Consider the following 20,636-nt stretch of genomic DNA (forward strand, 5'->3'; position numbering starts at 1 on the left):
GTTGTTGTAAAGAAGGATGAACGCATATTAATGTGGAATCATCTTCATTCTGAACTACACTACCATTTGGTACTGAGGTGTGGAGATTGTTAGTAAATAGTGTGAACAGGGAATCCAGGCTAGGTCCTTGAGGAACTCCTATGTTGACAGGTGGAAGAGGAGAGAGGTTTTGGTGCCACTGTAGTCCTTGCTGCCGGCACCAGTTAGGTAATCTTTGAACAGAAAGAGTATTCTGGCTTAGAGCCAGGTCTGACAGTGTATTCCTTTACTATGTGAGACCATATCAAAGGTTTTTGAAAGGTCGAGAAAGACAGAGGAAACATCTGACATCGTTCCCATGAAGATTACCTGTGTTAGTAAAGTTCATTAGGGCAGTGGCAGTACTGTGGAAGGGGGGAAAACCATGCTGAATTATCAGACAGAAGTAGTCCATGAATTGTGCATGTACACATCTCTCGAGAATCTTGGACAAGGGTGATAGGATAGCAACTGGTTGATAATTAGTGAGTTCTGTTGAGTTTCCTCCTTTGTGTAATGGAATAATATGGGAAACTGACCTGTTGATGAGGACAGATATGGGTAAGTGATTGCATCAGCTGCTAGTTTTAGATAGTCTGCTGGTAGCTTGTCAGATTTGCTTTTGTGGTACTGATCCCAAGCTTTGTCTCTTGATTGTAACAGTGCTCTAGTTTTTTTTGTTTAACAAAGCAGCACAGTTAGCTTTTATTCTTACAGTTCTGGGAGGGGACTATATATTCAAGATGCTCATGAAGATTGAGTTAAAATATTTTATAGCCTCTTCTAGTGGGAAGTGCTTATGTGGTGACCAACTGCAAAGTTTAAGGGTTGATATAAAGTTTTGGGGGTTAAAGTTACTTTTGCTCCTTGTTAGGTGGTAGGTAGGGCGTTTTGTTAGGTTGATTCTATGCCTGGTAGAAAGGTTGGGAGATGGTCATTGAGGCCATTGGGAGAGACAACCTGAATGGAAGCAGAGTGCTGGGTAAGGATATAGTGCTTGTTAGTTGCCTTATCAGTTCTGGTGGGTTCTTATATATAATTTGGGTGAAGCCATGGAGGTTTGTATGATTCCTGGGGTTTAGGGAATTACAGGTTAACCAGTTTAAATTAAAATCACCCATGATTATTGTTTCCTGGGGCAATGCTTTTGAGGACCAGTGCAGAACGTTTTCTATGGTGTGGAGGTTATTTTCAGGCAGTATGTATGCTGCAATTATAGTTCTGTGTTTTTTGAGAGTTAATTTTTAGTTTTGTATACATCATTTCAGCATTATCACAGTTGGTTATATAAAAAGCAACATGTTATATAAATAGCAACACTTCTAAAGGAAAGGAGGGTGAGGAGGCATCACTACTTTTGAGGATGAGGCAACAGACAGATAAAAAGAACAAAGCAGCAAAAATGAGAACAAATTATGAATAGTACAGGGGGGAATATATAGAAGAGAGGTATGGAGAAAAATAAGAGTAGTTTGATGATTTTAAATGCAATACAGAATAATCAACATAATACTAGAAGAGGTAACTTTAAATAATTAAATGGGGTACTTAAAAGATTCTGAATGAACAGAATAATGAAGGATTTACAAGTGTCATTATTTGTGAGGGAATTTATTTCTGTCAAAAAGGGGATAAAACTTATTAAAAATCAGAAAACCATAACATATATGAAGACTTTGCAACAGAGACTTGAGAAAAATGATACAGAAGGAGGTATACGCAGTGGTATATGGTACAAATAAATAAAAAAAAAAAGAATCAGGAATTGTTAGTATTGGTGAATGAAATTGTGAATGATATACTGGAGGGAAAAGAAGTTATGATGGTAGGGAATGTACATAAAAAGCATTTGATACTATGACACATGGACATTTCTAGTATATTTTTTAAAAAATTATGGAATAATGGGCACAGTTCTGAAAGTTAATTAAATCTGGATATAAAGGTTTTGTTTTTGTAAATGGATGCCTTTGTAGGAACATCAGAGTTAATAAAGGAGCTAGGCAAGGGTGTCCAATTGTGTGGGGTTTTTATTTGAGGTACTGATAAACACTGACAAGTGAGCAATACAAGGCCAATTTCTGATACAAGACAGAACACCTGTATTTCTGTACTATGCTGCTGATTTGATAACAGTGGCAAAAATAAGCTATGGATGAAACAGTTTTTCACAGATTAATAAAATGTTGAAAATGTAGAACTAGAGTTAAACAAATAGAAAGCAAAGTGACAAAAGTGATGCAAGTAAAGATTGATGAAATATTTTTTTTTTAAGAAATGCTTTTCTTTGAGAATCAGACTTGGAAAACAAAAAGCAGTTTTATTCCAGTGGGAAAGGTTAATAGAAGAAATGAATGCATTACTGAAAACATTTAGGTTGGTTGTCTTTTAAAATAACGTGGCAATAAAGAATTCAGTACTTATGTGAAGAAATAAGATATTCAAGGCAGTGTACACAGGATGCCAAGAAGTGAAGACCAAAAAAAATTGCAAGTGATACTTAGAAGAATTTGTGGATCAGGTCTGAATCCTATTAAGAGAAGAGTGTGATATTTGTGTGTGTGTGTGTGTGTGGGGGGGGGGGGCTAGGATTAACAAATACAGTTGTATATACAGCATGTTTACATTTACATTTGCTCTTTTACCATGTACCTTAAAACCCAAAGATACTACAATAGATAATGTTTACAAAAGTGTAAGGATTTTTGGGAACTATAAAAGAAAAATGAAAAAAGGAGGAAGTGTAAAAACAGGGAAGAAGAAATGCAAGAATATCAAAAAAATCAAGATTATAAAAGTGACATACAAAAGATAAGACTGAATAGGAGGAAACAGTACTTATGTATAATCCTTTGAAGAATTTGTATGATTAAAGCTACAAAAGGAAGGAAAAGCAACATGTAAAAAAACAGAGAGATATTGCAGGATTTTATCTGGAACTTAACAGTAAACTACCTGTGAATAGTAGTATTATAGGGAGAAAATATTATCATTTTTGTGGGCAGGAGGAAACCTCTCAAAGCTTTTATGGAGGGAATGGCTGACTGTGAATCAGTTTGTTTGTGTCTTTCGGCTTTTCCCGGTTAGGGGTCGCCACAGCGGAACTCCGGTCCGCTAATGATTGGTAGTTGATTTTTACGTGCCGAGTTACCAGCCCTGATGCACAACCTTCAACGAAGGTACGACCATTCATGCATGTCTCCACGCAGAAGACGCACTAGCTGAAAATCGAACCGGACAGCGTCTTACTGTGAGGCGACAAAGCTACCGCAGCACCACCACTGCGGATTTACTGACTGTGAATCAGTAATTAGAGAAAATGAATTAAAGAATACGACATAAGAGTTGATAACATTAAATATGACTTTGCATGGGTATTATGAATTAAGGAAGTAGTAGTAAGGGAAACAGATAAAGGAGTGTTTATTGTCATATGGGAAATATGGAAAGATAGAACAAATAAGTGGGTTTTGTTAAAAACTGGAAAAATCAAGATGTGGTAGAAAGTGTGGGGAGTGTAAGTTTATTTTCTGTAATATTGTTTATGCTTAGTGTTGTGTTTTTTATAAGGTAAAGGAAAATGTAAATACATGAGGAATGTAAATAACAAAAACATGAAAATGCAAATGTGAGTGTGTATATATACATACACACACACAGAGAAAGAACCCTTCATCTTTTTTTCAATAAGTGCTCTAAGGATCTTTTACACCAACCTGAGTTACCACCAAGTTAGGCAGATGGGAACCTCGGTTTAACGTCTCATCAAGAGGACAATGCTTAGGGAGTGAAGCACTCCCTTATGCTACACTACAGTGTCAGTACTGGTACATTAATCCAAGAACCTACTGTAAGAAAAAAAAAACAGCCCCTTCTGATCTTCCAGCACCAAAGGAAACTGTGCTACTAGCTGTTGCGCTACTGGCAGTGCTAAATCACAAATGAATGGTGAGATTTGGTAAATAGGAATACAGCTGACATTTTATTAAAGAAATGCATTTTTATCAAAATTGAAATGGACAGGTTACACATGCATTAATGCACAGTAGTAGCCAGAGCCTCAGCCACTGTCTCACTTTTTCCCCCCATAAACTGTTTGGAATAGGAATAAGCAGTTGCAGCATTTCTAGCTGAGAAGCACTTACCTGAGCCTGAAACGGGATCCCATTCTAATGAACCCTGATCTCTGTGAACTTTTTGGAACAGGTCCCCTCAAACGGAAAAATGCATGATGTTCCACTGCACATTTCCACAGGTGTTTACAGGCTTTGGGATGATCCAGTCTGAATACAAATGTGTGCTCTTGTTCTCTACCCTTGCAAAGAAAATCAAAAATAGTGATAAGGAGGTCTGAATGCTCTAGATAAGAAGTTTGCTTACCCTAAATTGAAGAAAAAACAGTATGAAATATTGTAAACATTTATATACAGTAACCAAATGAAAAAAAATGCTCAACTCCACACAAGAGTAAAAGCAGTTTTTAAGTAATGACCATAAATTAATCAATTTTTGTACAATTGCAGTCATCAAAAGGCAAAATGTTCAATGAGCCCCTCAAATAATGAAAATTATAAACCACAAACATAAAAGTACAAAGTCGCTTTCATGCCAAGTGTACTGTTCAGCAGAAGGCAAATCAGTAATTCACCTGTACACTAGTCTGATTATTTGTAAACTACTGAAATACATTCTCTACATCAGAAAATAAATCAACAAAGAATACAAGTAGAAGGAAAAAACAGCAAAGCTGTGAAAAAACACAGACCTTAATATGACAGAATCTCATCCTTCAGTAACATTTCCTTAATGTACTGCTAATTATGCAAATAACTTGAGTGGAAAGTATCAACACTGGGCACCAGAAAAGCCAATGTGACCTTCTATTACAAGCTGATAAGGATACATTTTCATCCAGTAAGCGAAGATTCAGTTCTAGAAAATGAGCAGCAATCTGGTTTAAAATCTCTCTGAGCCCGCACCTCAAGTTTTTTGTTACCATCAGACCTTGATGTATACTATATGACCCGTTTATCACCCCCCCCCCACACACACACACACACAGCATGACTGAAAACACAAAGGTGCAATTTGTAGGACTCATTCTTGGATATAGGCAGTAGGACTGAGGTTTGTAGGAGTCATCCTTGGGATAGGCAGCAGATTTTTTTTCTTGCATCTCTAGTTCACATGCTCTTAGGGGCCTTGCATTCATGCCACAAAAGGCAAGTCCACTGACATATGTGTGCTTCCATAAAGAAAGAAATCCAGCTACAGTCAAAGCACATCATGGCAGGCCCCCTGCATGCCTCAGTTGTGCACACTGGTTAACTTTCCATCTGGCAGACAACCATCTGTGTGTAGACCAGACCACTAGAACACCTCTCCAGGAGATAGCCAACATCAGCTGCTGAAATGCCATTCCCATTTCCACCTGGCTGCTACGGCTCTCCTACGTCATATTTAAGTCTTGAAAGCACTACACCATGGGGCCAGCTTGCCTTGACAGCACTACATCATAGGGGCAGCTTCTCTTGTAAAATCTAATTTCACACAATCACTTTTGGATCTACTATTTTTTATATTTCCCCCTTCTTCCAAATATACAATACCTTATTCAACAAACTTCCTCAATTCACCAAACCCAAATGAGAGATGCGCAGACCAAATTCCAACATATTTGTGCATATGTATGCTAAAGCACACTTCTCAAGCACTCTTATGCAATACTTTTTATTAAAAAAAAAGCCCTTTGATAACTATCACGCTACTTTTCCCTTTGGTCTTATCCTTGGCCAATCTCAAAAAAAAATCCATTTTCACCCCCCCCCCTTTTTTTTTACTGCTGAATTACTCATAACACAAAATCATGGAGACAGCTGTATTTAAGGATTGTGGATTATTGTGTTGTGGCATCCATTCATGCTGCTCCATCTTACAATAATACATGGTTCTGAATTCAGCGTCACATTTTAAAATTCCTGTCTGCTGCTCAAGCTCTCCCATGCTGGACAGAGCTTTCAGTATGGTCAACCTACTGTCCTGCAGCATCACTGTCTGTTGCAGTACAGCACTGCAAGGATCAGCTCAGCAATGTGCTTTACTGAGCTATACTGAGTAGTATTGTATTGCATGGTACCATGCTATGTATTGTGTTATACTGTACTACTGACCTATAAGTAGTACTGCATTGCATGGTACCATGCTATGTACTTACACCGTACTACTAAGCTATACTGAGCAGTTATACTGATTAGTACTGTATTGCATGGTATCATGCTATGTATTGTGTTATACTGTACTACTGACCTACAAACAGTACTGCATTGCATGGTACCATGCTATGTACTTACACCGTACTACTAAGCTACACTGATCAGTTATAATGATTAGTACTGTATTGCATGGTATCATGCTATGTATTGTGTTATACTGTACTACTGACCTACATGTACTGTGTTATACTGTACTACTGACTTACACTGAGTAGTACGGCATTGCATGGTACCATGCTAAGTACTAATACCATACTACTAAGCTATACTGAGCAGTTATACTGAGTAGTACTGTACTGCATGATATGCTATGCATTGGGTTATACTGTACAGAGCTGCACTACATCCATGCCTGCTGTTTAGCCAATCCCTACAACAATGCACTGCATTGTGTTGCAGTGGGTCATACTGTACTGAACAGTACTGCATTTTAATAAAACATTGCTCTTGCACAAAATGAGTTGACATTTTAATTTAACATACTGTGCAGTCCCTCCTGCATGGTGAACTTTACTTCCGCACTGACTGCTGATACAACCATTTTATAATACTATAATACATTCACATAATACTAAAATTAGTTTCATATCAGACAATCAATAGCATGCCATAGTTTTAGTCATGCAGATCACTATCACAAAACTATTCTATCTAGTCATTCTTTACACAGATTTAACTTTGATCCTTAAACAAAAACATAAGAGCACATGTAAACCAATTACAATATAATTTGAGATCAGGAATTAACTAGTGACCATATTGTTTTATCACTATAACACAATCTTAACAACTGAATTAGTGAAATCATAGTATCATCATCAACTTTATTAACAAATCTACTTCTTGGGTGCTTTGTTCCCTGTCAATGACCTTTTCAAACTCAATATCTATTACTGAATCCCATAAAGCCAATTCTTTTTTTTTTTTTTTTTACTATAGAGTTCTGTTTCAGATCTCTAAAAGAAAAGTTTTCATGTCCATATCTTTAAACTCTAATCATTTTTTTCACCTCTCTTATCCATGGTTTGTATGATTTTCCATCTTCTAGTTATGACTTACTAAGACGCTCTCAACACTAACTATAGGACGATATTTTACACCAACTCAATAAGGACATCTCTAAACTGAGGTTAAATTCTCTACCAATTATAAGACTCAAAATATTGCACAATTTTTCTCTGTACTACAGAAGCTCTGTTGTTGCGTCTTTCGGCTTTTCCCCATTAGGGGTCGCCACAGCGGAACTCCGGTCCGCTAATGACTGGCAGTAGATTTTTACGTGCTGAGTTGCCAGCCCTGACGCACAACCTTCAACGAAGGTATGCCCATTCATGCACGTCTCCACACAGAAGATGCTTTAGCTGAGAATCGAACAGGACAATGTCTTACTGTGAGGCGACAACACCACCGCAGCACTACAGAAGCTCTGTACATTCCCAAAATATAAGCTATCAAAAACCTATTTCTCAAGTATTACATCAGCATATTCCTCTAGTTCGTGGGAACATTCTTGTAGGGGAATAAATTGTGTGCAAAAACTTTCACAAAAAAATTACATTTTCTTGACTTAGTTGCATATCTAGGGATAATATATTTCCCTTCACTTATCTATAATGTCTCTAATCATTCACATTATACCTGCAATATGCAAGTTAATCAGAGTTCAATAACCTAAAAGTCTATTATGATCCCACTTTACTACCTCATCTCCTTTAAGACCTGCTTCCAAAAACCGGATTTCTTGTTCTTTCACTTCCAAATAATCATTACATTTTCTTCTGTCTGTTATAATATAGTCTACTGATGTTACTCTAGGTTTCCAAGGTATAACCTCTTTCAAAATTTTACTTAACTGTAGGTATACAAAGCTGTACACAAAGTATTTTATATTCATTTCCTAAATCTACCTACATTACATCTACCTGTGACCTTGATGTTACCTCATCAGGCACTAGTCCTAACAGGTCTTTTATCTGGGCATAGAGTAAGAGTCTTGGAGCCTTACAATATACCTCCAAATGTAACTTCCAAACCATCCTGTTACTTTGTCAGTATTCCTTTTTTCTTATTGTGTTCTCTCTCTTTTTTATCCATCTCTCCCCCCAAAGAAAAATCTCATTAATTTCCTTTTTCATATTCTTCCACATACGATGTCTCATTAATATATATATATATATATAAAAACCTGCGTTTGACTAGTGGCTCTGGTGAATGATTGTGCTTGCAGGAGGGATGGAAGGTGCCTATCTCAGGAAGGTGGGCGTTTCCCAGCGGACTATGCTGCTGCTGTTTTTTTTAGAATGCAAAGATCTCACAAAGCACTGAAAGTAGGAGCTGGTCCAGGAGAGGCGTGCACCAAGGCTGTCTAGGCTAGTGACAGTAGCTCTTGTCCCTGCATGCAAGGCAGAGGGCATAGGAAGTAATGAGAGCAGTCACTGCGGTAATGCATGTGTGGTCATCACAACCTTGGGGAGAGATCAAGCCACAACTAAAAATGCCCTTCAACATCAGTATGCTGGTGACAGCATAAGCACCCCCCACTGTCTGCCTGGATAATGCCATTCCCCGGATTCAAGGCTCTCACCCTGATGGATATCTAAGGGCGTTTCACACACCCAGGGGAAAGATAGTTGTGTAAGAACTTAGCTAGGTGTCCTGTTGCAGTATTTCAAACTTTTAGGTTCTCTCTCCAAATAACCTGGACATCCAGCTACCAAAGCCAAATCTTCCATAGAGCTATACGTTCAACATATGACTTAAGCTCATGGGCACAAGGGTACATAAGTAGACATATGATAGTAAATCTTCCGACCATCTCCAAGCCAATAAGCCTGAAGAGGCCTGAAACACAAAATAAATCAGTCAGCTAAGGGAGGAGAAGCAGAAAGACAACCGTCTCCCTTCCTTAGATCACAGCTGCAGTACTCCAAACAGCTTAAGAGGTGTATGCAATGGTTGGAAGGGAAAAATGAGAACTGTGTAGAAATCCATTGTGTACTGACCTGGCAAATGCATTTACAAAAGGCAGCCACACTGTAATGCTTGCTGAAAAGTATGCAGAGAACACCAAGTAGCGGTTTCCAAAATTGTTCTAGATTACACCTTGCTGAGTATAGCACAGAGAAATGGATTTAAACATCCAGTTAGTAATCACTGCTTTTTAACTGGGTTTCTTAACTTTGAATCTTGGAAAGAGACAAAACTGATCAAACTTGCGAATATTCTTAAGTCTTCTACAGGTAGAATCTGAGCTGTTTATGCAAATCCAGAAAATGTAGAATCCTCAGTCCATTATTTTGTGGATTATGGAAAAAGTGGGGAATATTTATGGCCTGAGTGATAGTTTACTTGCTGTTTTAGGCATGAAGGAGGGACTGGCCCTTAAACACATTCTGTGTCTGCTTGATATTGTTTATCCTGCATCTCTCTCATAAGGGCCTGCCGCTCAAACACTCATCTGGCAGAAGTGAAAGTGGTACCAGGAAAATAGTTTTACATATACAGAATTTGAGAGAGGCAGATGCTACTGGTTTGAAATGAACAAGAGAGAGATTTTCCAGCACAAAGCTGAGGACCCAAGCAGGAAGGGTAGCTTTCCTTGGGGGGTTTCAGGAGGACTGCACCTTTTTAGAACTGTTATACTTCTAGTCTGCCCGGAAGCAAAGGATCCAGGGGTAGGCATGCTGAAATGTGTACCTTAGAGGAGGGTGTTGGGCCTGACTGCAAAATCTCACATAACAGAGAGGACCAGTGCAGTATTAACCTGTACTGGGTCTTGATTTTTTGCCCAACACCATATGGTAAAATCTTTTCCATTTTGCTATACAAGATTTTCTTGCAGTACGTTTTCTTGCTTCCTGGTGAACTTTAAGCATATACTCATAACATGGGATTCCGATTCCTTTTAGACACCAATCATACATAATGTCAGACTGAGGGATGACTGGTTGGAATGACAATGAGCCCTTCTGCTCTGTGAGCAGGTCCACTGTAGGGGGAAGTTTCTGGTGATGACCCTTGGCTAGGTTGAAGAAAAGTGGGAACCATTGCTGCCTTGGTTAAAAGGGAGTCACAGGTACGATCTTAAGAGTATTCACTACATATCTTTAATAAGTCCTTGGAAAGAAGAGAAAGTGGATGGAAGGCATACAAGAAGCCCCCTCCCTTTTCAAAGAAAGGGGACTGCATTCATTTTTCCAATCTTGAGTCCTGGTGAGGAATGAAAGTTGTTGTCAAATGAGGCAAAAAGTTCCATCTATGGGACGTTCAATTTGTGGAATGTGTAGGATGATCTCCCTGTTCAGCATCCATTTTAGGGATCTTCTTTTGATGTGCTTAGGGAGTGTGCCAGGAGAGGGAATGCAAACCATTTTAAAGGACAGGCCTGCTTTTGTGCCCTGCTCCCATGCCAAAAGAGCCAGTCTGCATAGCTGGTAAGATCAGGTGCCCCCTTTTGTTTATGTACCACATGATTATTGCACTGTCTGGAAAACACTTATGGATTTCCAATAATAGAAGATCTGCAGGGTCTGTATTAGCACCCTCATCTCCTCCAGATTGATGTGTTCTGATCTTAGATTTGTAGACCACTGTCCCTGAACTCTCATATTGCCTTGTCTACACTCCCAGTGCATCATCCGATACATCTGTGTGCAGCTCCTGTTGTGGTATCTGCAATATGAAGGAAAAACCCAGGTTGAGATTTATCTGTAAAATCCAAAACAGGATTTCCTTCTTTAAGCAAGTCAAAGGGGAGGGACCTGGGTTGTCCAGGGGATGAAATGTTGGGACCAAGTCGATTTCAGGTACCACAGGATCTTCTTCGTGTGGAGTCTGGCAAAGGGGAATATGGAGATGGTTGTTACCATGAATTCCAGTGTTCTGAGGACCTCCCTTGCAGTACAGGACTGAAGAGGAAAAAGTAAAAGGAAGTAACTTGCTAGCAAAATTTGGTCAGAGACCTGCCATTACCTACACAAAAGATAGAGCACTTAAACAACTACTTGAAAACAAAACAGTAGGAAGTAGCTTGAAAAGCTGGGGTACTTTTAAATGTGGTCATTGTCCTCAGTGCAGGTACATTATTGAGGCTGACACTTTTTGTATAAGGAGTAAAGTCTATAAAACTGTTGGACATTACTACTACACTAGTTCACAAGTGGTTTACCTAGCTCAGTGTCAACACTGCCCCCCCCCCCCCTCATTTTATATAGGCAAAACCTCCCAAAGATTAAGGGACTGTGTTTATGAACAGAATTTGGAAATTAGAAAAGAGAGAACCACCAATGCTTTGTTCAGACATATAATCCTACACATACTTTTGTGTTTATGGTTATTCAACTGGTCAAAAAGGATGCACAAGGGAAAATCATTAATGAACATTTGGCTCAATGAGAACTGAAGTAGCAAATCCGTTTGGATGCCATGTCTGCACCTGGTTTAAATGATGAGTGCTCACTTGCACCAGTTTTAAAACTTAAGAATTATGTTATTTAGTGGAAGTCTTTTATACAGTCATGTGATTCTCTTTTTATACAGTCATGTGATTCTCTACAGTCATGTGATTCTCTTTTTATACAGTCATGTGATTATCTTTTGATACAGTCATGTGATTCTCTTTTGATACGGTCATGTGATTCTCTTTTGATACAGTCATGTGATTCTCTTTATACAGTCATGTGATTCTCTTTTGATACAGTTATGTGATTTTTAATTTGATTCTCATTAGTTGTAGTAGTATACTTAAATAGTTTTTTGTTTTAACACTATACTGATGAAGTTCCTACCAGAGGAATGAAAGCGCTAAACCTTGTGTTCTGACTCAATAAACGAGTGGTCTCAAGCAGCAAGTGGTTTCCCTGTCGTGGTTTGGTACTCCTAGTTTGTCATTTGGATCCATAAAGGAAGTAACCGGTTAGGCTTTGTAGGAGTTTGGTGTCTAGTCTGTACCCCAAGAAAACTAGGTCCTGGGTTGGCCTCATTGCTGCACTTTTAGGTTAATTGTGAAACCCAGGCTCTGAAGTAAGGCCTGGGTGAATTTGAGAGGAGTCAAAAATATCTACTGAGAAGATGCCTATATTAACAGGTTGTCCAAGTAAGGGAATATCTGGATTCCCTGAGTACAGCAGTAATCTATGACTGGGAAGAGGCATTTTGTGAAGACTATGGTGGCTGTACACAATTCAGAAGGCAAAGCAGAAAACTGAAAGTAAGATGAGCCCACAGAAAACACCAAACATTTTCTACAAGCAGGGTGAATAGGAATGTGGAGATAGGCATCCTTTAGGTATAGAGACATCATGAAGGCTCAAGGAATAATAAAACAAAAAAAAAGTTATGTACTTACCATAACATTCCATGTAAGTTGTTCATCTCGCCTTTATTCTTACACATGGGTATGGAGCAGAGCCATCGGCTCCGAGTCGGCCACTTTACTAGCTAAAGATCTCAGAGCAGCTTGAGGCCAGATCCCTATCCCATGATGCTCTATGTCCTACCTCAGATCTAGTTTGCTGAACCCAGCATGAACAAGTATAATTCACTAAATACTCCAGCTGGAGTAAGAAGTCCCAGAACAAGACTACCAGACCCCAAGTCTACTCGCTCTTCGAGACCCTGGAGGGGGAAAGTCGGTGGGAATGTAAGAATAAAGGCGAGATGAACAACTCACATGGAACGTTATGGTAAATACATACTTTCTTTATGTGAAGTTGTTCGATCTCGCCGTTTATTCTTACACATGGGTAGCGTCCCAAGCACTCTATTCCTGGGTGGCTCAAGGGAGTATATTCCTGAGGACAGTGGAACCAAAGGAAGCCCTGTCCCTGGAGGCCCTGTCCACTTTGTAATGTGTGATAAATGTATGAGGCTTAGAAAAAGTGGCAGCTGCACATAGTGTCCAAAGGTAAACGAGCTGCATAAGCTGAACAAGTGGAGACGGCTCTAGTTGAATGGGACTTCACACCATGTTCTAATGTTTGGTTCGCTGAAGAGTAGATAAGTTTAATGCAGTCAATTAACCATTTGGAAAGGGTAACTTTAGAAACTGGTGATCCTTTCTTAGGGTCAGCATAAGATGCAAAGAGTTGGTCAGATTTTCTAAATTCCTTTGTCCTGTCCAAACAGGTTCTGAATTGTCTATGGACATCAAGTTTATGCAACATGTATTCCAACTGATTTGAATGATTACTGAAAAAGGCTGGAAGTTCAATAGTTTGGTTCAGATTGGTCTCAGAACACACTTTTGGCAAGAATGAAGGGTTAGTCCTAAGTGATACCCTGTCAGGATGGAACACCAAATACGTGGGTTTGATAGAAAGGGCCTGAAGCTCAGATACCCTGCATACTGAAGTAATGGCTACCAAGAAAATAGTCTTCCAAGAAAGAAACTTCAACTGACAGGATGATGCAGGCTCAAAGGGGGGGAAGAATAACACATGACAGCACAAAATTTAGATTCCAAGGAGTAAAGGGTTGTCTAACAGGCGGCCTAAGATGAATGGTGCCCTTAAGGAAGGTCCTACATAATCTGAGACGCATTAAATTAGAACCTTCAGCTCCGAGGTGAAAATTTGAGATGGCAGCCAACTGAACTCTAGTAGTGGCAGCTGCAGCACCTTCATGAAAAAGTTTAGATAGGAATTCCAGGATACTAGCAATCGGGGCAACATAGGGATCAATGTTATTTTGAGAGGCCCAAAAAGCAAATCGCTTCCATTTACTAGCATACAACTTTCTGGTAGAAGCCTTATGCGAAGATACAAGAATGTGCTGTACCTCTGAAAAAAAATCGTGTGACCTGGCTAGGTAGGGAATTGGAGTAGACAAGCTGTCGGTCTGAGGGAATGAAGAGAAAGAGGGATGGAGGGCCCCTGACAAATGTATCAGTAGGTCTGGAACTGGGTCCAGAATCCAAGCTTAATCCAGTTGATAGTCAGAGGAAGGGTAACCAAATCTGACAAGGCCAAAAAGGAGCTATTAAAATTACAGTCCTTCCCAGGATTTTGGCTTTCTGCAAAAATTTCGGAATCAGGGGTATAGGTGGAAAAGCATACAGGAGTCCCAGGGGCCAATCGTGTACGAGCGTGTCCCTTGGGCTGTCCCCTAGTGGGGGATTCAGGGCAAAGTAGCTTCTACATTTGGCATTCATAGCAGATACAAACAGGACGCAGCAAGGCTGGCCCCATGTGGAAAATCTTCTCCGCAACTTTGTTTTGGCTCTGCTCAATTTGTCCGCTATCACGTTGGATTTCGCCGGGATATGCGTTGCTATCAAAAAGCACCCGGTAGAGACAGCCCACTGCCGAATTCTCAAGGCCACTCGACAAAGGGGGGAAAGACTTGGTTCCCCCTTGCTTGTTGATGTACCAGACTACTGACATGTTGTATTGCAATCATCCCTAGAGGCAGTGAGTCGTGGAAGTGCTGCAATGCCAAAAGCACCGCTCTCAGCTCCAGAACATTGATGTGCAACTGTGACTCTGTCTCCAACCAGGTGCCTTGGACTGTTCTTCCCTGAAAAAGCCCCTCCCCACACCCTATCAGAGAAGCGTCCGTGGTCACCGTGGCTGACGGGGGGGGGGGGTGGCGGAACAAATGGCCAACCCACTGTAACTTGTTGGCTGGTCAACCAACAGCGAAGATCCTTCCTGCAAGAGTCCGTAATCATGATTAGGAATGACATGGGAAGTTGTTGGTACAACCACTGGGTGAATAGTAACCACTGAAGAATCCTCATGTGCACAAGTCCCAGAGGAATTGCTATGAGCATAGCTGCCATGGTATCTAGGAGTTTCAGTACTTGATGGGCCGGTACCTTTCTTCTCTGCAGAATGTCCGAGACCTGGTTTCAGAGAGTTACTATTCTGTCCAGGGGCAATCTTACTGTGGCGGCAGTAGTGTCTAGTTCTGCTCCGATAAAGGACATACGCTGCGATGGAGACAACCTCAGACTTTTCAAAATTGATACTGATGCCTAACTGAGAGCAGAGATTGTGTGTGTGATCCCTGGACAGAATTAGTTGACGCCTGGAGACGGTGGTAAGGAGCCAGTCATCCAGATACGGAAACACTCGGAATCCTAGACACCTCAAGTGAGCCGTAACCACTGCCATGCATTTGGTAAACACTCTGGGGGCTGTAGTGAATCCAAAGGGCAGTGCTTGGAATTGGTAGTGACTGGCTCCCAGCTGGAAACACAGATTACCTCTGGATGGCCTGGCCATTTTGATGTGGTAGTACGCATCCTTGAGATCTATAAAGCACATTCAATCGGCCACTCCGAGGAATGGGAGAATAGACTGAAGCGTGACCATCTGGAACTACTTCTTTACAAATGTGTTGAGTCTGCCGAGATCCAAGATGGGCCTCCAGTCCCATCTTCTTTGGAAATAAAAAGAATCTAGAGTAAGTTCCAGATCCTACCTAGTCTGCTGGGATTGGCTGGATGACTTTTCCTGCAGCCTCTGGATTTCTATGGCTGCTTGACCCCTGAGACTGGGTGGAACGTTTGGGATTTTTTTGCCAACAGGTGGATTTTCTAAAAATGGAATGATGTATCCTCTGGTAACGATGCTTTGTACCCAAGAATCTGTTGCAATTCCTACCCAAGCATCTGGATACAAAGCCAAGCGAACCCCGACTGCCTCCAGAGCAGGACAGTCGGGCCTCCTTTCAGGAGTGCTAAGGCTTACCAAGGAAAGTACAGTTTTGTACCTACCATAAATGTAGATGTTGAGTGTTCACCCTGCTGCAGACATCACACTTGGGTTATCCTGTCGTCAGGAGGTCCCGCAGTCGGCCGGAATTCCAAAGTCTTGGTCCGGCGTCGGTTGCTGTCGCCTCTTCCCGGATGTCAGTGCGCCAGGGGTATATATAATGCATCCAACGCCATTTTGTTCAGTTTTTCTTGCCCCAGATGTCAGGTGCCCCCAAAAAGGTGGTCTGAAATTAGTACCAAATGGAGGTACCACTGCACAAACAAAATCCCTTCAGCTATAAGCAAATACATCGGTAAGGCATAGAAGAGATTTAGCCAGTAGATCAGAGGGGATGGAGGGGGGGTAACCTGGACTGCAGCAGGGTGAACACTCAAACATCTACATTTATGGTAGGTACAAAACTGTACTATGTTCATCGTGTTACCCTGCTGCAGTCATCACACTTGGGTTGAATCCCAAAGCTAAGGTAGGGGGGGAGGTTTCATAGAGGGTTAGTGGAGGCAATAAGGCCCTGCAGAACTGCAGTGGCGAAGCCCACCCTGGACTTAGAGTAAAGAGGTAAGTGATAGTGTTTGGTAAAGGTGTGTACTGAACTCCAAGTTGCAGCTTCTAAAATTTCCTTGGTTGGAACCTCCCTGAGAAAGGCTGCAGAGGTAGCTGTTGCCCTGGTAGAGTGGGATCTAATGGTAGCAGGAACTGGTTTCCCATGATGGGTATAGCAGAAACGTATGCAATGACCTATCCATTTAGAAATGGTTTGCTTTGATATAGCCTTCCCTTGAGAAGCTGTAGCATAAGATGCAGAGAGCTGGTCAGATTTTCTGAAAGCCTTACTTTTGTCCAAGTAGTAACGAAGCTGCCTATGAATGTCCAAGGAACGCAGGAGTCTCTCACCTTTGTTCTGTGGACTGGGGAAGAAGGTGGGTAAGTGGATGGTTTGATTTAAAGCTACACTGGAAACCACCTTAGGCATAAAGGAAGGATTAGTTCGTAGAGAAACTCTGTCTTAATGAAAAATGAGGAAAGGTTCCACTGCCATTAGCAGTGCCTGTAGCTCTGAGACTCTTCTAGCTGAAGTTATTGCTAGGAGGAGGGCAGTCTTCCATGATAGGAACTGAAGATCAGCAGAGAAAGCTGGTTCAAAGGGAGGTAGCGTTAGTTTTTCCAGAACAAAATTGAGGTCCCATGTTGGTGTAGGAGCTCTCCTCGGTGGTCTAATGTTTTTTGCCCCTCTGAGGAACTGCCTTACAAGAGGATGTGAAAATAAAGGTGGATCCGTGTTGTAGTGAGCTGAAATAGCTGAAGCATGGATTTTAATTGAGGAAAAGGAAAGTCCTTTGTGCAACATCTCAGCTAAATACTGTAGAATGTGAGGCATGTGAGGCTGAATTGTGTCTTGGCCTTTAGCTTGGTTCCAGGCACAAAACCTTTTCCATTTGTCCGAATAAGCCTTCCTGGTGCTTGGCCTCCTGGCTTCCAGAATAACATCCAGAACTGCTTGTGAAAGAGGCACTGGTTGGATGTGTAGTTGATTTGCCATGCAGTCAGATTTAAAGTTTTGAGCTGGCTGTGAAGAATCTGATTGTTTTGTTGTGTGAGCAAATGGGGGATTTGAGGCAATATCCATGGTGAGCTGTGGGCCATATTTTTCAACAGTGGATACCAGTGCTGGCGTGGCCAGTCTGGGGCTATGAGAATCAGTCGTGGTCTCTCCTTTTTGACTTTCAAAAGAACCTTTGTGAGGAGAGGCAATGGAGGGAAGGAATATACTGTCAGGTTTTTCCAACTGAAAGAGAGCACCCACTTTCCAAGCTTGATGGTGAAATGTCCTTGTACAAAATTTCGTCCGTTGATAGTTTTGAGGACTGGCAAACAGGTCTATGTCTGGAAGGCCCCATTTTTGAGTCATCACTGCAAATATTTGTGGATCTAGTTTCCACTCGTGGGGATCCTTGATGTTTCTGCTGAGGTCGTCTGCCAATGTGGTCTTCTGTCCTGGCAGGAATTGAGCTTGTAACTGGACTTGGTAGGCCAGAGCTGTGCTCCATAAGGTCATTGCTTGCCTGCATAGAGGGTAGGAATGTGTACCCCCTTGTTTGTTTATGGTGTTCGTCTTTATTGCAAGTTGTCCTGGATGCAATAGATCCTTGAAGGCTGTCAGAGCTTTCTGTACAGCTAGCATCTCTCTTTGATTTATGTGCAGATTTCTTTGATCTGCAGTCCAGAGACCTTGAATGCATTGTCATTACAATGGGGTAATCTGCTGGCAGGTTGTCCTCAGTCGGCCTGAATTCCAAAGTCTTGGGTCCTGCGTTGGTTGCTGTCACTTCCATGATGTCAGGTCATCAGGGGTATAAAACATGCAGCCGACGCCATTTTCTTTAGTTTTTCTTGCCCCCGATGTCAGGTGCCCCCAAAAAGGTAGCAAAAAATATATATGTATATATATATATATATATATATATATATATATACATGCATCAATATAAACTTTACCTTCATCTACAAGCAAATACACCACATAGGTTGTAGAAGATAGAGAAGGAAAGAAACTCCAGAATGATAGGGGGATGGCGGGAGGGTAACCTGGACTGCAACAGTGAATACACTCGAACATCTACATTTACGGTAAGTGTACACAACTGTACTATTTTCTTCATGTTTCACTGTTGCAGTCATCACATTTGGGTAGAATCCCAAAGCTACGGTTGGGAGGCTGGAGCTAAACGGCATTAGGTGCAGCTATAAGGCCCTGCAGCACTGCAGTGGAAAAGCCTGCCCTGGACTTAGAGTAGAGGGGCAAATGATAATGCTTTGTAAAGGTGTGAACAGAACTCCAAGTAGCAGCCTCTAGAATGTCTTTGGTTGGTACTCCTCTGAGAAAGGCTGCTGAAGTAGCTGCAGCTCTGGTGGAATGAGACCTAATGCCCTTGGGCGCAGGTTTACCATGGTGTAAGCAGCAGAAACGGATGCAGTGGCTTATCCACTTTGAAATTGTCTGCTTTGTAACAGCCTTTCCTTCTGATCCTGCAGCATATGACACTAGTAATTTCTCAGTTTTTCTTAGAGCTTTAGTCCTGCTCAAGTAGAATCTTCACTGTCTATGTACGTCCAAGGAATGCAGAAATCTCTCCCCCTTGTTCTGCGGATTTGGATAAAAAATTGGCAGATGAATTGTTTGGTTAAGAGCCACAGTGGAAACCACCTTAGGCATAAAAGTAGGAATTGTCCTCAGAGACACCCTGTTTGGGTAAAATATGATAAAAGCCTCTACAGCCATGAGGGCCTGTAGCTCTAAAACTCTTCTTGCTGAAGTAATTGCTAGTAGCAGAGCTATTTTCCATGATAAGAACTTTCTATCAGCAGTAGCAGCTGGTTCAATGGATGCAGGGTGAGCTTTTCCAACACATAACTGAGGTCCCATGCAGGTAATGGTGATGATCTAGCAGGCCTTAAATTTTTGGCTCCTTTAAGATACTGCTTTTGTCTTTGGTTTTGCAGCTTTCGTCGGTTTGATATACAAATGTTGAGGTCTGAATACACCCTCAGAAGCCGGTGCCTGCTCAGCGGCTCCGGACTCAGAGGGAGATATATCCGTCGGTGCAATACCTTGAGTATCTTGCGGCATGCCGGACTCCACATGGGTGTCGGTAGAGGCCTGCGACTCGAAGGTAGTGGGTATCAGGGGCTGCGAAAGTGCCTGAGTACCAGCGAACCGGCGACTGGCTTAGGAGAAGCTTCTTTGTTGGTTTTGGATCTCGACTGCCTTTCTCTGTCCTTTCCTTTGCGTTTTTTTATGTACTCTGGTAGTCGGATTTCTATCTGATGACATTTCTGGGTAGTTAAATCTGCTTCCAAAATACTTTGATGCAAAAATATACAGATGCTTAATAGTGCGTTGGTTAAATCTAGCACAAAACCGACAGCCAGGCACGTTGTGATCAGGGCCTAGGCAAGGAATACAGTATAAATGGAAATCCTTATGAGGTATTTGCTTCCCACAAGTAATACAATTATTAACTTTTTCTGACATCTGTAAAAAGCAAGAAAAAGTTTCCCCAACGGGGTACTTAGCTTTAGTGAAGACTTCGGTTCTGAAACTCAAACTCGAATATTTCAGTAGTCAGCCGACCGGCACTTGTGAAATGCTTCTGCTTCGGGCACCGCGCGGCAAGAAAGACTAAAGAAAATGGCGTCGGCTGCATGTTTTACACCCCTGACGACCTGACATCAGGGAAGAGAAGACAGCAACCGACGCAGGACCCAAGACTTTGGAATTCATGCTGACTGAGGGCAACCTGCCAGCAGATTACCCCAAATGTAATGACTGCAACAGTGAAACACAAAGAACAAAGAACATCTTGCTGGGCCTCCGAGGGACTGGTTCCATAGTATCAGGAGACTCCCACGAACTTCGAGCAACCAATTCCATCAACTCGAAGGGTGGAGTCACCCAGGAGGTGGAAGGTTGAGACCCAAAGGCCTTCAGGAGCACAGACTCATCCTCAGTAGGGCTAATAGACTACCAGTAAACCCTCTGCTTTAGGACTTCCAGGATATCCGGAAAGGAGATATCCTCAGAGGGGGAGCGTGGGGACCCTTCCGATTCCTCTAAGTCGGTGTCTGA

General features: G+C 41.5%; 1 protein-coding gene across 1 annotated transcript in view; it reads right to left on the minus strand.

Annotated features, from left to right (window-relative positions):
- The window catches only part of EPB41L5 (erythrocyte membrane protein band 4.1 like 5), a gene marked incomplete in the record, with an annotated part of 2,576,260 nt that overhangs the window by 1,525,639 nt on the left and 1,029,985 nt on the right, over positions 1–20,636 (minus strand). The window contains 1 exon segment of the mRNA XM_044060661.1: positions 4,164–4,333. Coding sequence (XP_043916596.1) covers positions 4,164–4,333 — 170 coding nt within the window.

Source organism: Protopterus annectens, chromosome 2.part0, assembly GCF_019279795.1.
Source record: "Protopterus annectens isolate FY-2018-M chromosome 2.part0, PAN1.0, whole genome shotgun sequence".
Taxonomy (NCBI): domain Eukaryota; kingdom Metazoa; phylum Chordata; order Ceratodontiformes; family Protopteridae; genus Protopterus; species Protopterus annectens.